Consider the following 24,419-nt stretch of genomic DNA (forward strand, 5'->3'; position numbering starts at 1 on the left):
AATGAATAAAATGTGAGTTCATTTCCTAAGTTGGGTTGGTGTATTCTGTGTTATTAACTGGGATACTACACTATCAGAGTTTTTTTTCTTCTTTTTCCCTGAGCACTTCTCAGTGTAGAGGGGGCAGGGGGCTCGATGTTGCATCCACCTAGGGGAGTATAAATGTCCCCCCCCCCCCATCTTAAACTTCTCTTCTAACCCACTAATAATATGTAGTGTAGCCTTGTTAGCAAAAAGAAGCATTTCACTTTGAACAGTTATACTGCTCATGTATGAATGTTGACAGCTTATGCTGGAATGCGCATATATGTGCATACAACTACTTTTTAAAACCAACATATTCGATAAATATTTGCACAGCTTGAGATAAATAGTGCACAAATGTATACAAGTGCTCAATGTGACATACCATCATAGCCTCCAAGAACAAGCCATGGGAAGATTGGGCCACCAAAAGTGCCTAGGCATGGGTCATGAAGTTCAGAGGTGTCATTCAAAGAAGCTGGTGACCTGTAAGCGAGACGATTATGATCAGGACGATTGGTAAATAGCGACATCCTTAATAGTTTACTATTACCTACTTATCTATTACTTATTTTATTTCTTACTTTCACTGAAAATACAGATCTGCAGTAAGTATATTCAAAATGAGATTTGATTGGGATGATGACGTTAATAGGCCATCAAATGACAGGTACTTGGGAGGGGGATGGCTATAAAAGTTTGTATGATATGGCCAATGGTTTTTCTGATTCCAAAAACAGATCAGATGTCAGTTAGATGTACAAATAAGGGGGCGTGGCCTGGACCGGTATGGTGTGAGAAGCGCAACTCTGGAGCTTCGCTTGAGAAATATCTGTTTCACCTAAACCTGTGGCTATCCTCTTGCTCTTCTACCTACCCTATACTGCCTGGACCTTTCCCCAACACTACACCTCATGTCTCTGCCAAAAAAGACAGACACCATAGCAAAGCTGGATAAGTTCTGGCTCAAGGAGAAGGAGACTTTGGGGGTAGATGGCGCCACCGTGTCATCATCCACAGATGCGGCAGGAGCCGGACACTGCCAAGGTCCTGGAGGGAATATCCAACTGTCAGAGCACACTGACGAGCAAGGTAGAGGAGGTGAAGATCGATATCTCCTTTATTCGTCAAGATCTTCAGAATTAAAGGGAACGAGTCACAGAGATGGAGACCCGCATCAGCCACATGGAGGATGACATGCCACCATTGCAGGTTGCAACTGAGAGGCTCCAGCACCAGATGCATACTGTACAACAAAAGCAGGATGACATGGATAACAGGCTCCGGCGCTGTAACCTAAGATTTGTGGGGCTGCCTAAGGGTGTGGAGGGTTCCGACCCCCCCCCACCTTCCTTGAGAATCTGCTTATCTCCATGTTTAGCAGGCCTGCCTTTTCAGCAACGTTCGTGGTGGAGCGGGTCCATCGCCTGGCAGCCAGACCACCGCCGCAGGGCACGCCTCAGCGAACCTTTTTTGCCAATTTGTTTAATTATAGAGATCGGGATGCCATATTGCGTCTTACCAGAGAAAAAAGGCAGTATCCCTTTTAATAATGGCAGAACAATGGTGTTCCCGGACTTCGCTGCAGAAGTTCAGAAAATGAGGGCACAATTCACAGAGGCTAAATGACAACTTTGAATATGTCATATCTCCTACTCCATGTCATTCCCCGCTAGACTCCAGGTTGTAGGAGAAGACAATGCCTATTTCTTTGACAACCCTGAAGGGGTCTTTGCCTGGCTGGTAAAACTTGACATGCTCCGTAAGCCTGCTTGATCATCTACATATCCCCTATTGACGCTGGCTTAATGTGCTGGCTATTATCCGTAAGTTACTCTACCTTATGACTATGGCCCTGTTCCCCTTCCATTTCCCCTTTGCTTATTATGTTGCCTATGTATATGAACCCTAGATGTATAGATAAGATCTGTCTGCTGGATGATCCTTCCATTAACATGCATGCACCGACTGCTAGAGAGTACATGTTTATACATACTGGGGATGGATACTGTGACTCTTTACAGTAATTGTAATTAGCCATAACAAGGCTACCATTGTCATAAGACTTTGGGCATCATTAGTGGTCCACTTTTAGTACTAATCCTTAATGATCCATTTCCAGTCTAGTGAAATAACCATAGCTCAAGAGTATATGAATGGGCCTTGATAACATTCAGTCATTTAACATGGTACAATTAAAAACTGAGAATACAAGGCTAAGAAAGCTTAAAATACAAAAATATCAATTACATGCAATCACTGAGCTACTAGTTCCCATTTGTACATTATGTTTTGGATCCCATTCACACCAGAATGAAGTGCAGGAAACACGCATTTCGTCTGTGTTACAGTAGTACCATGCAATCCAGTTGCAATGCGTTTTAAAAAGTAGGGCATGTGAATCACACAGCAATGCACTGTGCATTCCTGTGAGATTCATGGTGTCAACCAGCCACTTACGTGTTACTGATGTACTGTTACAATCCATTTGTGAGGGAAAAAAAAAAAAAAAAACACAGCTCGGTTGCATTTAATGCCCCACTGTAAAACAAGACACACTGAATTTTTACATCTTTTGAGGAACAAAGACGTTTGTGCACTTTGCTGGGGAAGTGAAAGCAGCAGAGAACCTTTTACTGGGCAGTAAAGTCACTGCTGTATACACAGACAAGTCTGTAGGCCGGTATAAAAAGGAGCACGCCATTGTTCTAAGTGCAAGGAGGGGGAGGTGACCTGATGCATGGAGCAGTAAGACGTGCAGTGTCTCAGCTCCCAGACCCCGCGGCTGTACAGGGCTTCTACACGGCACGAAACTCGGTCCACATCGATCCCATGGGGGAAGGATAAGTACAAAGACCAGAAAGAGATCGGGGGGGTCTCGCAAGCGAGGTGATTTGGGGCATTTTTTCACCCGATCCTCGGCTGCGGCCCAGCGCCGGCCTGAATCCAAGATTGCACCGGTGCCTCAGTCCCCGACCCGCTCTGGGTCAGCCCTGGACTCTGTCCCATTAGAGTTGAATGGCATTCACAATCCGCTACATTTTACTAGTGAATATGAACTTTTCCAGAACTCTGGTTGTTTCTTCAATTGATACAACAAAAAAAAAAAAAAAATCACAAAAACCTGAAAACGTATTTTGTAAGCCTACACAGAAGAAAAGCAGATGGCAATGACATTGTATAGCATAAAAGTAAATAAAACTTACCGCACACAGTATAAGAAGTGAGTGTGGTAATCCGCATGAACATAGAAATCATCCCTCACGGTATGATTTAAAACAGAATAGCTGTTCTGGAAATAGTTCAGGACACTGAGGATTGTACAGTTGTTATTGTACGGTGCCAGTGGAGCCAGGCAGATGTCTTTTAGCATCACGGCCTCACTCTTGTACGTGGCAGTTATGTTTTCAATGGCATCTTGTAATTCTAAGACCTGCAGAGAACAGCACAAATGATGGTTAATACTGCTACATCAGAGCCAGGTCAAGATTCCCACTAAAGAACTCAGCATAAACATGCTATAATGTTCAAAGAGCCAGCCATGCACCGCATTTACCTTCTCTATTAACGTTCAAACAGATTTAAACAAAAGTGACTGCATTCTGGAAACAGATCATTTTGAATTGCCCAACACTACTCATCCTGTTACACACACACTACCCGATTATGATCAAAGAGCAGGTCACAGTACTCACACCAAAACTAAGCTTGGCATTGATCAATATGCTTTATTTAAAAAAAATATTGTTTCTATGTATAGTTTATAATGACTTAAATATATTGATTGGTATATTTCCGCATTACATATGCAAGCTTTGCTTCCTGCTGCACGATGTTTGTGCTTTAGTTTACAGCACATTCTCATAGAGCAAGTCTATATATGCTTTACTGCATATACAGACTGATTTTACGGTTGTGGGTTTAGTAATACTTTAGCGTTTCAGGGTCTGATTTCAAATGCAATTATTGCAGAAAGAAGCACTTCTGATGTTCCTAGTTTTTTTTTTAGTATTTTGATCTACTGTTCTTTAACCCGTGCAAAGTATTTAATAAAAAAACGTTTACATTTTAAATTTCTCCTTATTCTAAATTTTGCTGCTGTAATACATTTGGAGAATGGTAAACGAGAAGCGGGGTAAACCAAGCACTATACTGCTGTGCTGCATTGCAAAGCAAAAAGAATAACATTTACTGTGCGAGGAGCAAATATAGCTATCCAATGTCATTACAAAACTACACAAAGCCCGAACCCAAAGTTTAAAGAGAAGTACAGCCAAAGCTTGTTTGGCTGTACTTCTCCTGTGGATCACAGTGACCTGCTTTCAGCAGACAGCAGGCTGAAGCTGGCTGACATCAAAGATCTGGTCCAGGCTCGGGAAGGATCATGACCAGAGAGCCTGAGCTGGCCGCTCCCATCCCCTCCACAGCCCAGCGCTCCAGTCACCAGCTCTCTGCTCACAGGGCTGTGAGAACCAAGCGATTTGTGGTGTTTGATCGCTCGGTTTTCAGTGTTAGAACTGGCAGGGGACAGATGCTGCACCCAGCTAGGCAAGTATGATTAAAAAAAAGAAACAAAAAAAAATCCAACACTTCTCTTTTAAATCAGTAAAATATATTCCAGGTGCATCAAAGCCAAAAGGTGTTCAAAGTCCTACAAGTTTGTTTTCTTTGAAAAGCAGCCACAGTCTGAGAAGAAAAGGTTGTCCTGTGCCAGCATGCAGGAGTAGAGGGGAGCAGTGGTCTATTTACAGACATCGGACATACCCTGGGCCGTTAGAACTCTAGCTCTGCAATCAGCAAAAAAAAATCATACTAATAAAGATTTTATCACTCAGCACACCCTTGGCACTCAAAGGCCAGCAGTGTCTGTATGCTATGTAGGCTGTGTGCATAGACTAGTTAACCAATTCAGTCTCTGGGTTTAAACACAATTTAAACTTTAGTATAAAACCCGGTTTCAAACTTAAAGTGATTGTAAAGTCTCGTTATTTTCCCCCATAAAAATAACAAACATGTTATACTTACTGGCTCTGTTGCAGCGGATTTGCAAAGAGCAGCCCGGATCCTCCTCTACTCGGGTCCCTCTTCAGCTCTCCTGGCCCCTCCCTCCTTTTCAGTGCCCCCACAGCAAACAGCTTGCTTTGGGGGCACCTGAGCCGAGTCACAGCCCCCTGTGTCTCTATCTCGGATGGCTGAGACATTCGTGGACATCGCTGGACAGAGAGGGATCTCAGGGAAGCGTTAGAGGGGCTGCTATACACAGAAGGCTTTTTATTTTAATGCATAGAATGCATTAAGATAAAAAAAAAACTTCTGCCTTTACAAACCTTTTAAACTAGAACTATAGGCAAAATTTTTTTTTTTTATTTTGGATAGACCAAGGAAAGGTTATAACTCCTGTAAGATTTTTTTCTGCCATCTGTCCCCCATTGCAGAGATTTACCTTTACTTCCTGTCCCATAACCAGGAGGTCCCCTGTAAATTAGGGGAATTCTTTGGGGACCCCCAGGTCACCAGAACTAGTGTCCATATTGGAGGATTTCCCTTCTCTTACTTTTCTGGGGACAACCCAAAATTTGGGATTTTCTTTTACTTTTAATGACAACGGTAAGCAGGACAAACAGAGAGGGGAAATCTCCCTAACACACAGCAATAAAAACCAGACAAACGTTTTAATCCCTCTCCATTCTATCCAAAACTAAAATAAAAGTTTTGCCTTTATTAATACTTTAATCAGTTCCTGGGCTTACAATCATGCATCAGGGCATGCAATTAAAACTGATCTGTAACAATGTATAAAATATGATTTTTTCGTCATACTTACCTGTAAAATCTTTTTCTTTGAGTACATCATGGGACACAGAGTCAGGCTAATATTCAATACATACTGGGTTATACGCCATCACCAGGTGAATGGACACTGGTAAACCAAAGGTCTTCAGACAGGAAGTGATCCCCTATATAACACCTCCCACACAGGAAGCACTTCAGTTTTGTAGCAAGCACTCAATCCTCAAAAAAAAAAAGAGAAAGAAAGAAGAGGGGAGGGATCTCTGTGTCCCATGATGTACTCAAAGAAAAGGATTTTTACAGGTAAGCATGACGAAAAAAATCCTATTTTTTTTTTTCATACATCATGGGACACAGTCAGGCCAATATTCATTACCTACTGGGACGTCCCAGAGCAATAGCCTTGAGGGGAGGGAGACACCGTGCCAAGCAAGAACCATCAGAACTTATACGGCAGCCCGCAATACACTGTGGCCGACAGCCGAATCCTTGGCTGCTCGAACATCTACTTGATAAAATTTTATGAACGTATGCACTGAAGACCAGGTAGCAGCCTTACAAATCTGAGCCACAGATACCCCAGATACCTGATGGCGAAAAGCCCAGGAGGTTCCTACACCCCTGGTAGAATGAGCTCTCCCCCTAAAGGAAGGAGCTTCACCTTTCAGACCGTAGGCCTGAATGACCAATTGAAGGACCCAATTGGCAATGGAAGCTGCCTGCCCTTTCTTGGGTCTTTTTGGTAAAACAAAAAAGGAGCCTGATCCTCGGATCTCCGCAGATATAGACAAATAAACCTTGACTGCCCGGACAACATCCAAAGAATGCAGTCGCCTCTCTTTCACCGAACGAGGCTGAGAGAAAAAAGAAGGCAGAATAATGTCCTGATTTAAATGAAAGGCCAACACCACTTTTGGCAAAAAGGATGGAACATGTCATAACACAATCCTGTCGTGGTGAAGGATCAAGTATGGTTTCCTGTATGAAAGGCTTGCCAACTCCGACACCTTTCTAGCCAAGTTGATGGCCATCAGGAAGGCTAGCTTGTGTCACAGCAAGTCTAATGAAATTTCCTTGATAGGTTCAAATGGTCGCTTCTGTAACACAGATAACACCAAGTTCAAGTCCCAAGGACACATAGGTGACCTAATGGGGGGAAGCAAGCGAGTTACCCCCTGCATAAAGGTTCGGATCAGTGAATGGGAGGCTAAAGGCCTTTGAAAGAATACTGATAAATTTTTCCTAGTGACAGCTTTTCTAGCATTCACTAGGGTAGACACTACCGATCGCGAGATGCCCCTGACCTTTAACACCCTGGCTTCAATAGCCATGCCATTAAATTTAGAGACTGTAAATTGGGGTGGAATATAGGACCTTGAGACAGTAGATCAGGGCGACGTGGAAGCGTCCATGGCTCGTCTATTGTCATTCTCACAATCTCTGGGAACCAGGGCCTTCTGGGCCAGGCTGGTGCTACCAGAATGACTGAAACACCCTCTTTCTGAATCCTGCGCAACAAATGTGGAAGGAGGGGATTGGAGGGAAAGCATAAACCAGTGAGTACTGTCTCCATGGAACTATCAGAGCATCTGCTCCGATTGCCAGAGGATCCCTTGTTCGGGACACAAATTGCTGTAGCGTGTTGTAGAACCTGGATGCCAATAGGTCAACCTCTGGCCATCCCCAACGCTGGCAAATTTCCATCAACCCCCCCTTGGTGCGGGGACCATTCCCCCGGGCAGATCTGCTGGTGGCTGAGACCATCTGCCTTCCAGTCCTCTACTCCCGGGATATGGACTGCCGACAGAATCGGCACCTGTCTCTCTGCCCAGGCTAGTATGTGGTTCTGAACAGTAAAGCATATGTGCAAAAACCATAAGTGAAGTAAAATGAACAAACACAGTATAAAGTGTCCACATATGGTAAATGGATAATTCCAAACTCAAATTAATAAGAGGAACTAGTATGAACCAATAGAAATGATGTGAGACTGGAAATTAAAGTCAATAGTGCACGATGTGGATCTGTGACTATGAGTCAACAACGGGGTACAGAACTTCCGTAGCTGTAAACCAACATCTCGATATGGGGCATCAGAATGAAAACATCAGGAAGTAAGATAAAATGGGTACTCTTACCAGATAACGTGGACTCCACTGTCGTATGACATGGAGTCAATGGTGCATGGAGCCAAACCTAGGCTGGAAAACAATATCCGGAACGGTGGAACCTCTGTCTCACTTCTCGACTTCTCTGGTGGGGTGAAGAAACATCAGGAAGGGCCGCCAACTGGATATCAGCCAATAGACCTCAAGGATGTGTTCCAAGGAGAAGCCGGGACAGATTTGATCCAGACCCCGTGATGGAAGGCGATCTCCCCTTCCTTACGCTGCTTAGATTTTATTTTAATTGTGATCACTTTTATCCATTTTCTGTATGGTATTTTTAGAAATAAAAATCCCTGGTTTACCTGCACTATGCAGAAGCTTTTTATTTTTCATTTGCATATTATCCCGATGCAAGAAACTGCCTTCCAGTAGCCCCACTTCCATCACGGGGTCTGGATCAAATCTGTCCCCGGCTTCTCCTTGGAACACATCCTTGAGGTCTATTGGCTGATATCCAGTTGGCGGCCCTTCCTGATGTTTCTTCACCACACCAGAGAAGTCGAGAAGTGAGACAGAGGTTCCACCGTTCCGGATATCGCTTTCCAGCCTAGGTTTGGCTCCATGCACCATTGACTCCATGTCATACGACAGTGGAGTCCACTTTATCTGGTAAGAGTACCCATCTTATCTTACTTCCTGATGTTTTCATTCTGATGCCCCATATCGAGATGTTGGTTTACAGCTACGGAAGTTCTGTACCCCGTTGTTGACTCAGTCACAGATCCACATCGTGCACTGTTGACTTTAATTTCCAGTCTCACATCATTTCTATTGGTTCATACTAGTTCCTCTTATTAATTTGAGTTTGGAATTATCCATTTACCATATGTTGACACTTTATACTGTGTTTGTTCATTTTACTTCACTTATGGTTTTTGCACATATGCTTTACTGTTCAGTACAGCATCTCTTACTTAATTGTTTCACTACACCCTAACTTCCCAATATTTCTTAGCGCTGCATTTTTTCCTAGTTATCAGTTATTGTTTGTCACAATGTATGCAGCTGCTGGCTCACATATATTTTATTTTTGCTATTATAGCGCAGTGTTTTCATATTCTCTAGTATGTGGTTCACCTCCTTCAGAGCTGAACAACTCCTGGTACCGCATTGGTGGTTTATATAGCCCAGTGCAGCGGCATTGGTTGGACTGAACCCTGATAAGGCAGTCCTGATACTCCACCGTCCAGGACTGTAGGGCCAGACGTACTGCCCTTAATTCCAGTACGTTGATGGGCAGGATCTGTTTTGTCCCTGACCATTTCCCCTGAGCTATGAGCTCTTCTAGGGTCGCTCCCCAGCCAGAGAGAGTGGCATCTGTAGTCCAAGTTACCGGGAGAAAGGATTTTCCCTTTTGCAGGTTCTGATCCTGCAACCACCAGTTTAGGCCTAAGCGTGCCCGAGGAGATAAGCACATTGGATAATCCAGGGCTTTTCCTCTTCTGATCCAGGCCAAGAAGATGTCTTGTTGTAAAGGCCTGGAATGGAACTGGACATAGGGCACTGCCTCGAAGGAGGATAGCATCCTCCCTAGAAGACTCATACAGAGACGAATGAAGGGTTGTCTGGTGCCCCTTATCTGATGCACCTGAACCTTCAGGGAACAGATCCTTACAGGTGGCAAGAATATTCTTGCTAGAACTATATCTAGGATCAGACCCAAATACTTTAGACTTTGAGCTGGTTTCAAGGCTGACTTTTCGGTATTTATGATCCAGCCTAAGCTTTCAAATACCGCACTGTGCATATTATGTTCTGTTCTAGAGCCTGTAATGAGTGATCTCTGTGTAGGGGGTCGTCCAGATACCCGAGCACCAGGATCCCTTGGGCCCTTAAAAGACCCAGTACTGGTGCTAGGACCTTTGTCAACACCCGAGGAGCTGTAGCCAGCTCGAAGGGTAGAGCCACAAACTGAAAATGACGTTCCTCTACTGCAAAACGTAGGAACCACTGATGAGGCTAAAAGATAGGTATGTGTAAATACGTGTCTTTTATATCGATGGAAGCTAGAAAGTGGAGTGAGGCTACTACTGAGCGGACAGACTCAGGACTGTATCAGTAGATACTTGTTCAGGGATCTTGGGTCCAAAATAGGCCTTGTGTCCCCATTTGGTTTCTGAACCTAAAACAGGTTTGAGTAAAACCCTGTGTCCCTTTCAGATACCGGAACCTCTACAATCACTCCTTGATGCACTAGATGATCTAGTGCCTGAAGTAGTAAGTTTCTTTTTGGAGGATCCGAGGAAACGCTGGATCTTAAAAACCTCTGAGGAGGAACCCCCCGCAACTCTAGCTTGTAACCGCGAGATATAATTGAGGTGACCCATTCATCTTGAATTCTTGTTCTCCAAATGTCTGCAAAATACAGCAGCCTTCCCCCCACTCGATGGAGCGGATGCATCCCCTCAAAAGGAGGGCTTGGTGCTGGGTTTTGAAGAATTTTGGACCCAGGGCTTCTTCTGGCCCTGGCTCTGCAGCTTGCTCCTGGCCCTAGTGCCCTGTTGGCGATGGAACCGCCTTGACACTGAGATATTTGAGGAAGCAGTCCCTGAGGTTTTAAACGAGGGACGTCTGGTGCTTCTCTTCACAGGATGTAGGGAACTCTTCCCTCCGGAGATCTTTTGGATATATTTGGCCAAATGATCGACAAATAAACATTTCCCATGAAAAGGGAAACCTGCCAATAACTTTTTACAAGGAAGCTCGACTGATCAGTTTTTAAGCCATAAGAGTCTGCACATATGTACAGACGAGAGAGCAAAAACGAGAAACCTGCTGTATTGAATCCTTTAAGGTGTCAATAGCAAAACACAACGCTCGATAAATATCAGTCTTACTTTGAAGCAGATCATCCTCCTTGTTAGGCCTATCAGGCTGTTTGACCTGATCCTTTACGGACTGGCAGATACCAATTGCTGCAACAGCTGGCTGAATAGCTGAACTGGCCAAAGAAGCCTTTAATAATGACTCCAATTTCTTGTCAACAGGGTCTTTCAAACCCTGTGCGTTATCTACTGGACAGGTTAAATTGTAAAGCTTCAGTTTTTTTTGTTTTTTTTTTAAATAACAAACATCATTACTTGCCTCCACTGTGCAGCTTCTGGGGTCCCTCGGCGCCTCCTCCTCTTATCAGATAACCCCCAGGAGAAGAGCTCTCCCGGGGGGTTACCTTGCGAGCACACTCCCAAGTCCAGCATTTGCCTCCATAGACACGAATGCCAAACTCGGCCCCGCCCCCCATGTGATTGGATTTGATTGACAGCAGCAGGAGCCAATGGCTGCGCTGCCATCAATCTATCCAGTCAAGAGCTGGGACCCTGTGCAGAGAGGGACAGCGTGTCTCCGCTGAGTGAATGAAGGGGCTCAGGTAAGTAAAGCAGGGGGGGGGGGGGGGGGGCTGGTCACTGCCAGAAGTTTTTTCACCTTAATGCATAGGATGCATTAAGGTGAAAAAACACGAGGGTTTACAACCCCTTTAAGTTTTGGTTTAAAAGAAGAGAGACTACTGCATCTACTGCTGGCATGCTCCATTTTTTCATGAACTTTTCATCCATGGGATATAAGAGGGAAAACCTCTTAGGAGGAACAAAAATCCTGTCAGGATGTTCCCAATCAGCATACACTGCCTGTTCCAACAAGGGGTGTAGAGGGAAAGCCTGTGCGGCCTGAAGAGGCCACAGGGATCCCAAAGAGGACCAGGGGGCCCAGTAACCTGCAAGAGGCAACTTAAAGACAGAACAAACCATTTTGGTCAGAGTCAGGATCAAAAGCCTCTGCGACTGAGAGGCAGACAACAACTGGATATCTTCTTGTCCAGATTGCTTGGAAGCAGACTCATCTGCTGGGCCCTCCACAGAGTCCTGAGCTTTAAGCTCTTCCCCATCCTCAACCCATTCCTGCTCTAGACTAGGAGGCTCTGGGGAGGGGGATCTGTCACACTTCCTGCTACCTTGTGGAATGGAGGCAATCATGCCAGCAATCCTGTGCTCTAACCCAGCTAGGTCCGAGGACAGTTCATCTATAGTGATAAAGGGTGAAGCAGCAGCGTTGACTGTAGGCACAATACCAGATAGGCGCAGAGGCTCAGATTGCCCGGGAGCCTTTGATTTTTCAGAGGATACAACACTGGGCATATGATTAGGTTCATCAGGAACTAATGACAACATAGGTGTGCCCTTCCCTGTAGTATTAGTCCCGCTCCTCTTTTTTGAAGACATTTACCAGACACAAAAAGAAAGTAATTGGGTGTAGTATTTAAAAACACCTCAGAAGAGAGACCTTTTAATAGGGCTCCAAAGCCCCTATGTAACAATCCTGCTAAGCACCTTTAGCCTGCCAAGCAACACTTGGTGACTCACATGGCCCGGTAAGGAAAGAATGAACCACTGCAAATGTCTGTTCAGAGCCTGCTCTGTGTCCCACAGCTGCCTTCTGGAAGCACCGCATGCTTGCCTATACAGCTTAAATAAGCTGGGTGTGCGCCAGAACGTTATGTGCGTGCGTGGTCCCGGCGAACAGGCGTGGCTGTATTTGCGTATGACTCAAATCCTCGTGTGCCCAGATAAAGGCTACTGCGCATGTGCGGCGAAGCCAACAAACAACTGCTAAGTCCAGCAGCGCTTTTGCAAAGACACGTGCACCCTGGTGAACCAAGGCGAAATGACGCATTGTCGTGCGCCATCATACAGCCAGACACAAGCAAAAAAGGTACACTTTGCAAACACCCACAGCTAGCCCAAAACTCCCCCGTATGGTCACCACACAGCTCTAGCTAGCTTGACTGATTGTTACAATCACTGGGGTTTCACTTACCCATCCAGGCACAGGGCAGCTTAGAAGCTAAGAGCCCAAACTTCACCCTTAACGGTGGGTTCCTGTCACTTGAGGACCTTCAAGGACTGGGTACTTTTTTCTTGTTTAGTGTCCACTCTCTTGGACCTGTACAGCACCCTGCAGGATTGCCTTAGCGCTGTGGTGTCCAGGATTCCACTTCGCAGGGTCCAGCACCCGGAGGCTGCATTACAGGCAAAAGCTTGCAGGATCTTGAGTCTTCTTTGCAAGGCTCGGGTACCATTTATCTAAGCATATAAGCCAGTGTCAAATGGATCCGATCGGTCAATCCCTTGATTCATTTAAGAACTGCTTGTGGGACTAGAGACCTGGAGCTCAGAGAGCTCAAACAAACCATGCCATCCACCTTGCAGACACTGGTAAAAAACTGAAGTGCTTCCCGTGTGGGAGGGGTCACATAGGAGATCACTTCCTGTCTGAAGACCTTTGGTCTACCAGAAAGAAGCACTTCTCACTGGTGAGCCCGGTTTAAGGAAGAAGTGATGCAACATCATTTGCATGTCCAGCAAATTACCGCAGCCATCTTTAGGCAGGAGTAAGTTAATCCAGCCTGACCCTGCATCCCACTATAGCAATAGATCATTGCAAAAGTGATCTTTTGCTTGTTAATAGCAAGCAATATAGTTCACTATTAAAAGTAATTCTTTGCATTGGATACATTGGGGTTTGGATCAAAATCCTATTCCATTGAATACATGCCAAGAACCCACTTAAAAATAATCCAAACCCACTCCTTCACCTAGACAAAGAAAACCCTTTGTTTGGACTAGAGGTACAGACCTAAAACTGATTAAGAGGTATGGCCAACATTCAACACAGGACAGTTAGTTAGAGATTTAGCTTGATCACTCCACTTTGATAATCAATTCTCACTTTGTACACCTATTAGTTACCTGACTGAGAATATCAAAGGTTAGAGGAGGTCCAAAATGCTCATCCCTCCCTGATGGATATGGGGAGTAGGTGTCTCCTTTGCTGTTAGGTGCAGTGATGATCAGCTGTTCTGTGCGGAAGAACGGTCCAAAGTGTGTGTCAAAGTAATCCTTCTCTTTGCGTGCCTGACTGTGCGGGTCAGACCACAGTTCTACGGGGTCAGTAGTGACCCGCATGAATTTCAGTCCTGAAGCACACACAGCAATTAGAGCCACAGAGACGAAAATGACGATCCAGGGGTGTCTGACACAGAAGGAACCCCATTTGGTGAAAACAACCCTCAAACAGTTCTCCAGGCGCTCCCCGAATCTGTCACAACATGATGGATCACCTACAATGCACAAGAAGAAAAAGCACTGATATTAGTATAGTCTGGAAAGACATTACACATATGTGTACAATGGAAAAGGTATTCCAACATTGAATTTCATCTAAATCTATTATAGTCTAATATAGAGTCTACTGCCCTAAACTGATAATGTGATTAGAGGCACCACAATGGTAAGTGTAATCTGCAGCAAGTTCAATCCATTAATAAGCTGTTTGTGCTACCCTGTTTCCCCGAAAATAAGGCCTAGCGTGATTGTCAGTGATGGCTGCAATATAAGCCTTACCCCCAAATAAGCCCTACCCCGTTTCCCCGAAAATAAGCCCTACCTTGAAAAAATGGGAGTCAAAGAGCACTATGAAAGGTGAGGCAGCAGGAACATGTATTAAACAGGATGATGCACAATACAATGAAATGCTAGGGAGTGCAAAATCTGGTGCAATTCTGCATAGAAACCAATCAGCTTCCAGGTTTTATTATCAAAGCTTAATTAAACAAGCTGAAGCTAGAAGCTGATGGCTACCATACACAGCTGCACCAGATTCTGAGTGCTCCACATTTTTTAAATCTACCCCATTGTATCTACAGCAACATCACACTGTAGTATAAAGCCATTAAAATTACAGCCATAAAGTTTCTTTCATGCCAAGTAGCGCAGAGGGTTTACTATAGGGAAAAATGTATTTGCAGTCTGATGCACCTAGGGACAAGCTGCTATGTCCCAAGCAGAAGAAGTGGAAGCCCTTAAGCTCAGTTCACACTACTGGTGACCTAATAGTCGCACAACTTATGGTGCAACTTTGCCAGGCGACTTCCTGGCGACTTGAGTACTACTTTGAAGCGAGGGAGGAGCTAAACCACAGGGAATGCCTAGGTAATCTCCCTGTAATGTCGGATCCAAATCACATCAATATAGATGAGGATCCGAATTGGAGGCAACTTCCATTTAAGTCTATGGGCACAAGTCGGATAGAAGTCGCTTTGAAGTAGCACAGGAACCTTTTCTAAAGTCAGCGCGACTTCAGTAGTGCCAATTAGGACAGCACTCATCAACTAACACATTTCACGTGACTTGTGGTCTCACAAGTCGGTTCCCAAGTGGCTGCAGGGTGAAGTGAGCCTTAGGCCGGGCTCACACTGGTACGACACGACAGTTGAACGACTGTGGATCTGACTTTGCCCTGCGATTTGAAGTCCAACTTCAATGAACAGGGATCCAACTTTGATTCTGACAATGCAGGCACTTTGGTATGAATCTTTAGGGGGAACTCCACGAAAAATTAAAAAAAAAAAAAACTGCATTGGTTCCCCCTCCAAGAGCATACCAGGCCCCTTCAGTCTGGCAGAGGTTTTAAGGGGAACCCAACGGCAAAAAAAAAAAAAAAAACGGCGTGGGGGTTCCCCCAAAATCCTTGCCAGACCCTTATCCCAGCACCCAGCCCGGCAGGTCAGGAAATGGGGTGGGGACGAGCAAGTGCTCCCTCCTCCAGAACCGTACCAGGCCACATGCCATCAACATGGGGGGGATACTTTGAGGCAGGGGGGGCCCTGCGCCCCCCCACCCCAAAACACCTTGTCCCCATGTGGATAAGGACAAGGGCCTCTTCCCGACAACCCTGGCCGTTGGTTGTCAGGGTCGGCAGGCGGGGGCTTATCGGGATCTGGAAGCCCCCTTTAACAAGGGGGCCACAGATCCCGGGCCCCCTACCCTATGTGATTGCGTATGGGGTACATTGTACTCCTACCCATTCACCTAAAGAAAGTGTCAAAAATAAAACGAAGTACACAGGTTTTTAAAGTAATTTATTAAGACAGCTCCGACGTCTCTTACGATTTCTTCTCCCCTCTCCAGCATTTCTGCCTCCTCCGCCGACGTCTTCTGCCTCTCCTTTTGGATCAGGTTAGTCCACTTATGTTTCTATACAAATAACTGTACAACTTTTGTCTACTCTGCTTTTTTAGTAAAGCTTGACACATATACTTATGTTAGAGTATACATGCTCTCATACAAAAATATTATTACATTATATAACTTGATGTTCATCTTACTAAATTTGGCAAATTATTGAGACATACATGTATGTTTACAGCCGATATCTATCAAGCTACATACTGAGGACCATTCACCTTTACTCTTGCCATGTCTGCTGCCTTGCGTCCCCCCTGGGGGTACTTGTGTCCATCCTCTCCCCCTAAGCTCCCGTGCCATACTCTGGCTGCTGCTGTCCATTTGGGGGTTCAATGATGAAGACTCTGGTTTCGTTCATTGGTAAGTATTGGGCCGTTTTGCTCTGGCCCATTCTGCCATTGTTCTTACATTTACCACTGTGACACATCTTTTTGTCCATTTAGATACATCTCATCCGCATCCACCCCTGATGAGCGAGCTATGATCTTGCGAAACGCGCATTGGGTTTTCTGATGCGTGCATTTGTATATACTGCATTGTATAACGTTTGTATCAACTTTATTTATTCTCTTTATTATGTGCAAACCCATTGGCTGAGCTAATATGCTATATTATCCATGTATGTACATTAATTTTAATAAACATTTATACTGCTATTACTCTTGTTACTCAGTGGCTAACTGTGACCACCTCATTTAAAATCCCAGGGCGACTCTCTCTCTTTTTTTTTTTTTTTTTTGCATATGTATTATAGGGATGGAGGTGAATCACTGGTGACTGCAGACCTTTTATTTTATTTTGCTTCTTCTGCCTCTCCTGGTTCTTCTCCTCCCTCCACTGATGTCTTGTAGCCCTCTCCGGTTCTTTTCCCTCTGTCCGCTGTCTTCTTCCTCTGCCTGGTCTTGTCCGCTGTCTTCTCACTCTTTTGCTGGGTCTTCTCCCTCTGCTGTTCTTCCCATGTTGACTCGATGCTCTCTCGCACACTGTTAGGTGTGCGGTGTGCCACTACTTATATATCAGCATGAGGCGGGGGTTACCAGGTGACGTGTTATGGAGGCCCCGTCCCTTATGACATCAGCTCCCCGGGGCATGATTGTGGTGGTGACGTCATAAGGGGCAGGGCCTCTGGATGACATCACCTATTGTCCCCCGCCCCATGCCAATATAAGTAGTGGCACACCGCGCACCTAACAGAGCAGGAGAGAGCGTCAAGTCAACATTGGAAGAAAAGAGCAAGAAGACAGCGGACAAAACCTGGCAGAGGGAGAAGAACGGGAGAGGGCTACAAGACATCAGCGGAGAAGACCCAGAGAGGGGAGAAGAACCGGCAGAGGCAGAAGACGTCTGCGGAGGAGGCAGAAGAGCTGGAGAGGGGAGAAGCGCTCGGAAGAGACGCCAGAGCTGTCCTAATAAATTACTTTAAAAACCTGTGTACCGCGTTTTATTTGTGACACTTTCTTTTAGGTGAATGGGTAGGGGTACAATGTACCCCATATTCATTCACATAGGGTAGGGGGCTGGGATCTGGGGGCCCCCTTGTTAAAGGGGGCTTCCAGATCCTGATAAGCCCACCCCCGCAGACCCGACAACCAACGGCCAGGGTTGTCGCTAGGAGGCCCTTGTCCTCATCAACATGGGGACAAGGTGCTTTGGGGCTGCGTGCTCGGATAAGGGTCTGTTATGGATTTGGGGGGGGGGGAGACGCCTTTTTTTTTTTTTTTTCGGCGTGGGGTTCCCCTTAAAATCCATGTCAGACCAAGGGGCCTGGTATGTTCTTGGAGGGGGAACCCATGCCTTTTTTTTTTTTTTTTTTTTTTTTTTTTTTTTGGCGTGGAGTTCCCTTTCAAGATCATCAGAGCACAAAAGTCTAATGCCAAAGTTGGATCAGTTAAGACTTCAGTGATATTCAATGGGCTGAAGTAGGATCAACTTTGGACTAAAGTAGTGCAGGGAGCATTTTTAAAGTTGGACTGACTTGTGTCGGACCAGTTAAGACAACTCTCATAGGGAAACATTGATTTTCAGACACGACATGAGCTCCCAATGTTGGAGCGTTTGTCGTACAAGTGTGAACCCGGCCTTAATGTGTATAAAAACTATTCAGCTACAATATACAGGTTAGGAGCATTTCATATCTAGGTAATAATATTCACAGCCCATTAATTCAGCACCACAGTACCATTACACCCAAATGAAATTAACTCCCATCCACACCCAGGTGAACTTAGAAAAATGTGCCATTAAAATCATACTTGTCAGCAATAAAAGCTCATCTGTATTTTACAATGTGTTGCACTTAAAAGGGTAATAAGTTGAAAAACCACAACATATCCAGCAGCATAATGGAACACCTCACAGCATTTTTACAGGAGAGCGTGCATGTCAAATCTGCATTAGGAAATCTTATGAAATATTCACCCCCAGAGTTACTCAAAATGGTATACCTGATACCGTAGTTGAATTGACAGAGTATGCCAAGGTGCTGTCAATCGGAGCATATTCTGAAACTATCTTCTTTTTTCTGGAGGAGAAAAAAGGACAAATAAGGGGTTTAATGTCACATTCTAATGTATGAAAATCATGCAGCAGGATAAAATACTGAAAGTATATAAAAACTATCATCTTTTAAAACAACCCATTCAGTTGGAAAAATAATAGCAGCAGGAAATTTGAATTATGGCGGTGCTCAAGGAAAGAAAAGTACAGATAGTAAAATTTAAAGTTTTATTACATAAAAGATCAACATAGAGGTAGGGTTCAATAAAATGATTGGCAGAGCATATTGAGAAATATTTTTACTTGTCGCTGATGTCCATAAAACAGAGGTGGTCACCAGGGATGCTCAGGAAATAAATATATAACATTTATATATTTATATTTAAGTACAGGGGCGCCAGAGGAAACTGTAGTAATGGAATCGGTATATTGCGGTGTTGCTTTAAATAGCCACTGCAATACCATAGACAACAACACGGTTGCCCCTGCTCTCCAGTATCGTCCCTGTACTCTCTATATACCTGAGCATACCTGGTCCATTTATGCCCCCTGTGGTCATGCACAGCCTCCCCCGCCGCCCACTGCGGATTGGCCTGGTGCCCTCATTTGGTGCTCTTCAAGTGTATGGAGATTGGTGGTCTATAAATAATACCCTGAAGAAGCCATTGCTGGCGAAACATGTTGGGATATAACATCTACTTTTGACCACCTCTGTTTTATGGACATCAGTGACTAGTAAAAATATTTATCAATATGCTCTGTCAATCATTTTATTGAACCCTACCTCTATGTTGATGTTTTATGTAGTAAAACTAAGTTTTATTATCTATGTACATTTCTTTACTTGAGCACCACCATAATTCCTGCTGCTACTATTTTTCAATTACCAGGGATGAGGTGTCCGATATTCTAGGGTCACTCAATCTACTCTCCCAGTTAACCCATTCAGTTTAAAATAAAAATGAAAAAAGGCAAAAATATTTGTATATACATAAAAAAAGAAAAAAAAAAAAAAAAAAAAAACAAACACACACACATTATAAATAGCCCCCCTCCCTTTTTTTATAATTGATCACATAATCGGCGTTCTCTGCTGCATAGGGAGCTTAGAGAGATGGGGGGAGGAGAATTAGCAGCACACTGAACTTCCCAGTGAATGGCTCTGCAGGGAGGAGGGGCATATCACCACAAGTTCATTCACTGGAGGAGAGCAGACCTCAGATCTATCCATAAAGAGGACCTGTCGTGGGCCAATGCTGTCACAAGGGATATTGTTCATCGCTTGTGATAGCAATAAGGGTAATACAAAAAAAAAAAAATAATAATTTAGGTGTCCCCATTGCCCCTATGCTTCCACGCAAATGAGAACGCATGCATATATGACTGGCGATTGCACTACACTTCTGCGGTATGGTCACAAATGTCAGATTAAGAGCAATAGTTCTAGAACCAAACAACCTGTGTATCTTTAAACTGGTAACCTGTTTAAAGCGTCGGACATGTCCTATGGACAATTTTAAGTACCGCAGTTTGGCGCAATTCAACAGGCGGAAATAAGGAAGTTTAATTCCTTGGTAACACAAATTGCTAATCAGCCAATCACATGGCAGCAACTCAATGCATTCAGGCATCTAGGACATGGTGAAGACAACTTGCTGAAGTTCACACCAAGCATCAGAATAGGGAAGAAAGGTGATTTAAGTCACTTTGAACGTGGCATGGTTATTGGTGCCAGGCGGGCTGGTCTGAGCATTTCAAAAACTGCTGATCTACTGGGATTTTCAAGCACAACCATCTCTAGAGTTTACAGGGAATGGTTAGAAAAAGAGAAAATGTCCAGTGAGTGGAGGTTGTGTGGACGAAAGTACCTTGTTAATGTCAGAGGAGAATGGGCAGACTGGTTTGAGATGATAGAAAGGCAACAGTAACTCAAATAACCACTAGTTACAACCAAGGTATGCAGAATACCATCTCTGAACTCAGAACACATCGAACCTTGAAGCAGATGGGCTACAGCAGCAGAAGACCACACCGAGTGCCACTTCTGTCAGCTAAGTACAGGAAACGGAGGCTACAAATCGTACAGGCTCACCAAAATTGGACAATAGAAGATTGGAAAAATATTGTCCGGTCTGATGAGTCTCAAATTCAGCTGCAACATTCAGATGGTAGGGTCAGAATTTGGCGTAAACCTGAAAATCCATCCTGCCTTGTATCAACGGTTCAGGCTGGTGGTGGTGTAATGGTGTGGGGGACATTTTTTGGCACACTTTGGGCCCCTTAGTACCAATTGAGCATTGTTTAAACCCCGCGGCCTACCTGAGTATTGTTGCTGACCATCTCCATCCCTTTATGGACTACAGTGTATCCATCTTCTGATGGCTACTTCCAGCAGGATAATGCATCATGTCACAAAGCTCAAATCATCTCACCACTGGTTTATTGAACATGACGAGTTCACTGTACTCGTGGTCTTCACAGTCACCACATCTCAATCCAATAGAGCACCTTTGGGATGTGGTGGAACGAGAGATTCGCATCATGGATGTGCAGCTGACAAATCTGCAGCAACTGCGTGATGTTATGTCAATATGGACCAAAATCTCTGAGGAATGTTTCCAACACCTTGTTGAATCTATGCCATGAAGAATGAAGGCAGTTCTGAAGCCAAAAGGGGGTCCAACCCGGTACTAGCAAGGTGTACCTAATAAAGTGGCCGGTGAGTGTATATTGTTCCAGATTTTGAGAGAGGATTCAGAAATTATCCACTTAGAGGCAAATGAAGTTTGCCAACAGAAACAAGTTATGCTACCCATAGATTTTCGTTTAGGCATGGACTGCAGAAGTAACAGCTGGATGCTGACTGGCTGCTACAAGCAACACATTTTCTTATTATATATATCTATTACGTAAGGCTCCAAATGTATTCTTAACCCCTTACCGACCGGCTCACGCCGATATATACGTAGGCAGAAGGGCACGTACAGGCATATTAACGTACTTGTACATTGCTCTTTAAGAAGCGGCATTGTGGGCGGCGCACCGCAAGCTCCGCGAGTGTGATCTCGAGTCACGCAGACTCGATGTCCGCGGAGATACCCGCAATCATCTCACGGAGAGGAAGAACGGGGTGGTGCTAATGTAAACAAGCATTTCCCTGTTCTGCCTAGTGACAGGACACTGATAAAAAAAAAAAAAAAAAAAAATCGCTGATCGCCGCCATTACTAGTAAAAAAATAAAATTATTAATAAAAAAAATGCCATAAAACTATCCCCTATTTTGTAGACGCTATAACTTTTGTGCAAACCAATCAATAAAGGTTTATTGCGATTTTTTTTTTTTTACCAAACCTATGTAGAAGAATACGTATCGGCCTAAACTGAGGAAAAAAAAAATGTTTTTTTATATACTTTTTGGGGATATTTATTATAGCAAAACGTAAAAAATATTGCGGTTTTTTCAAAATTGACGCTATCTTTTTGTTTATAGCGCAAAAAATAAAAACCGCAGAGGTGATCAAATACCACCAAAAGAAAGCTCTATTTGTGGGAAAAAAAGGACGTCAATTTTGTTTGGGAGCCACGTTGCACGACCACGCAATTGTCAGTTAAAGCGACGCAGTGCCGAATCGCAAAAAACGCTCTGTTCTTTGGCCAGCCAAATGGTCCACAGCTGAAGAGGTTAAAGTGATACTAAAATTTCGATTTTTTATTCTTTGAAAATAACAAACATGTTATACTTACCTGCTCTGTGAAATGGTTTTGCAGAGAGCAGCCCAGAGCCTCCTCTTCGAGTCCCTCGCAGGCACTCCTGGCTCCTCCCTCCTACCGAGTGCCCCACAGCAAGTAACTTGCTATGGGGGCACCTGAGTTGAGCCGCAGCTCGGTGTGTCCATTCACACGTGGAGCCACCGTTCGGCCCCACCCCCTCTCTCTCCTCATTGGATAACTGATTTTGATTGACAGCAGTGGGAGCCAATAGCACCGCTGCTGCGTCTCAGCCAATCAGAAGGGAGAGTCCCAAACAGCTGAGGCACTCGTGCACATCGCTGGACCGAGATGAGGCTCAGGTAAGTATTAGGGAGGCTGCTGCACACAGAAGGTTTTATTATCTTAAAGCATAGAATGCATTAGGATAAAAACCTTCTGCCTTTCCAACCACTTTAAGTCTCTTGGTGACCCTTGTGGCAAGTCCTCGGTTTGCGCTCTCCGCACAGTTGGCTTAGTCAGTACAAAGGGGGAACCACTCCTGTGAGATTTTAAATGTATATTACTGATAATACAGTGGTACTAGAGGGAACAGTGAAACTCGGGCAGGATCGGTGAAATTCTTCACCCAAATGATATAAGAATTGCACAGTTCACTCAGCCCAATAAACCATCTTTATATGAACAAATCATTTTTTGGTGCTCTAACCTAATTCTAAATGGATAAAAAAAAAAAAAAAAAAAAAAAAGACAAAAACTAGACTAAAGACCTGTGGTTAACAGAATGCATGCTGGGTAATGAAATTCATAAGCAAGTGCTGTGCACAGGTGGTTTGGTCATAGGGAAGCAGATTCAGCATGTCTATGTACCTGTAACACCAAGCTCCAATGAGAACAGAGCAGAAGAGAAGTAAAAATGCAGCATAGGATATCCACATGATTATAACCATAGCATCAAAACCAAAGAGAAGCCAGGGAGATGGAGGAGGTGGTGGTACTGGTTTACTGCCACAGACAAGAGTACAGTCCTGACAACTACACGGGGCACCAAATTCATCCACAGACTCATTGCATCCCTTTGTAGCGTTGTTCATGGGAATCATCTTGTGCAGTGGATTATCTGTAAGGAACACATACAATTCTTTTGTTAGTATGAAAAAAAAATTCCCAGCAGATATCTTAGAAAATAAATTTATGTGTGAATACGTTGGGAAGGTGGTGATTCCCTCATACATAAATTCTGGAACAGAATCAAATGATCTACACCAGATGTCTTCAAACTGTGGCCCCGGGGGCCAGATATTGCCCTTTGCTTGCCTTTATCCAGCCCTTGGGGTATCACTCCTCACCAAGAACGGGGCATCATTCCTCCCACGGACACCGTGGGGCATCATTCCTCCTTATGGACTTCATCAAAGGGGCACTATTCTTTCCACTGACACCATCAAGGAAGCGCTATTTCTACTACCAACACCATCGAGGGGGCACTATTCCTTCCAATGACACCATCGAGGGGGCACTATTCCTACCACTGACACCATCGAGGGGGCACTATTCCTACCACTGACACCATCGAGGGGGCACTATTCCTACCACTGACACCATCGAGGGGGCACTATTCCTACCACTGACACCATCGAGGGGGCACTATTCCTACCACTGACACCATCGAGGGGGCACTATTCCTACCACTGACACCGAGGGGGCACTATTCCTACCACTGACACCGAGGGGGCACTATTCCTACCACTGACACCGAGGGGGCACTATTCCTCCCACTGACACCATCGAGGGGGCACTATTCCTCCCACTGACACCATCGAGGGGGCACTATTCCTCCCAATGACACCATCGAGGGGGCACTATTCCTCCCAATGACACCATCGAGGGGGGGCTATTCCTACCACTGACACCATCGAGGGGGGGCTATTCCTACCACTGACACCATCGAGGGGGCACTATTCCTCCCAATGACACCATCGAGGGGGCACTATTCCTCCCAATGACACCATTGAGGGGGCACTATTCCTACCACTGACACCATCGAGGGGGGGCTATTCCTACCACTGAACACAATCAGAGGGGCACTATTCCTACCACTGACACCATCGAGGGGGCACTATTCCTACCACTGAACTCAAAGGGGCACTATTCCTCCCAATGACACCATCGAGGGGGCACTATTCTTTCCACTGACACCATCGAGGGGGCA

General features: G+C 44.7%; 1 protein-coding gene across 1 annotated transcript in view; it reads right to left on the reverse strand.

The window, feature by feature from the left end:
- Positions 1 to 24,419, reverse strand: part of NPC1 (NPC intracellular cholesterol transporter 1) — a 125,645-nt gene that overhangs the window by 32,962 nt on the left and 68,264 nt on the right. The window contains exons 6-10 of the mRNA XM_073631477.1: positions 23,078 to 23,327; positions 18,448 to 18,524; positions 13,727 to 14,097; positions 3,231 to 3,457; positions 410 to 510 (exon numbers count right to left, since the gene is read on the reverse strand). Of these exons, the coding sequence (XP_073487578.1) occupies positions 410 to 510; positions 3,231 to 3,457; positions 13,727 to 14,097; positions 18,448 to 18,524; positions 23,078 to 23,327 (1,026 nt within the window). The remainder of the gene's footprint in view (positions 1 to 409; positions 511 to 3,230; positions 3,458 to 13,726; positions 14,098 to 18,447; positions 18,525 to 23,077; positions 23,328 to 24,419) is intronic.

Source organism: Aquarana catesbeiana, linkage group LG05 (assembly GCF_042186555.1).
Source record: "Aquarana catesbeiana isolate 2022-GZ linkage group LG05, ASM4218655v1, whole genome shotgun sequence".
NCBI lineage: Eukaryota > Metazoa > Chordata > Amphibia > Anura > Ranidae > Aquarana > Aquarana catesbeiana.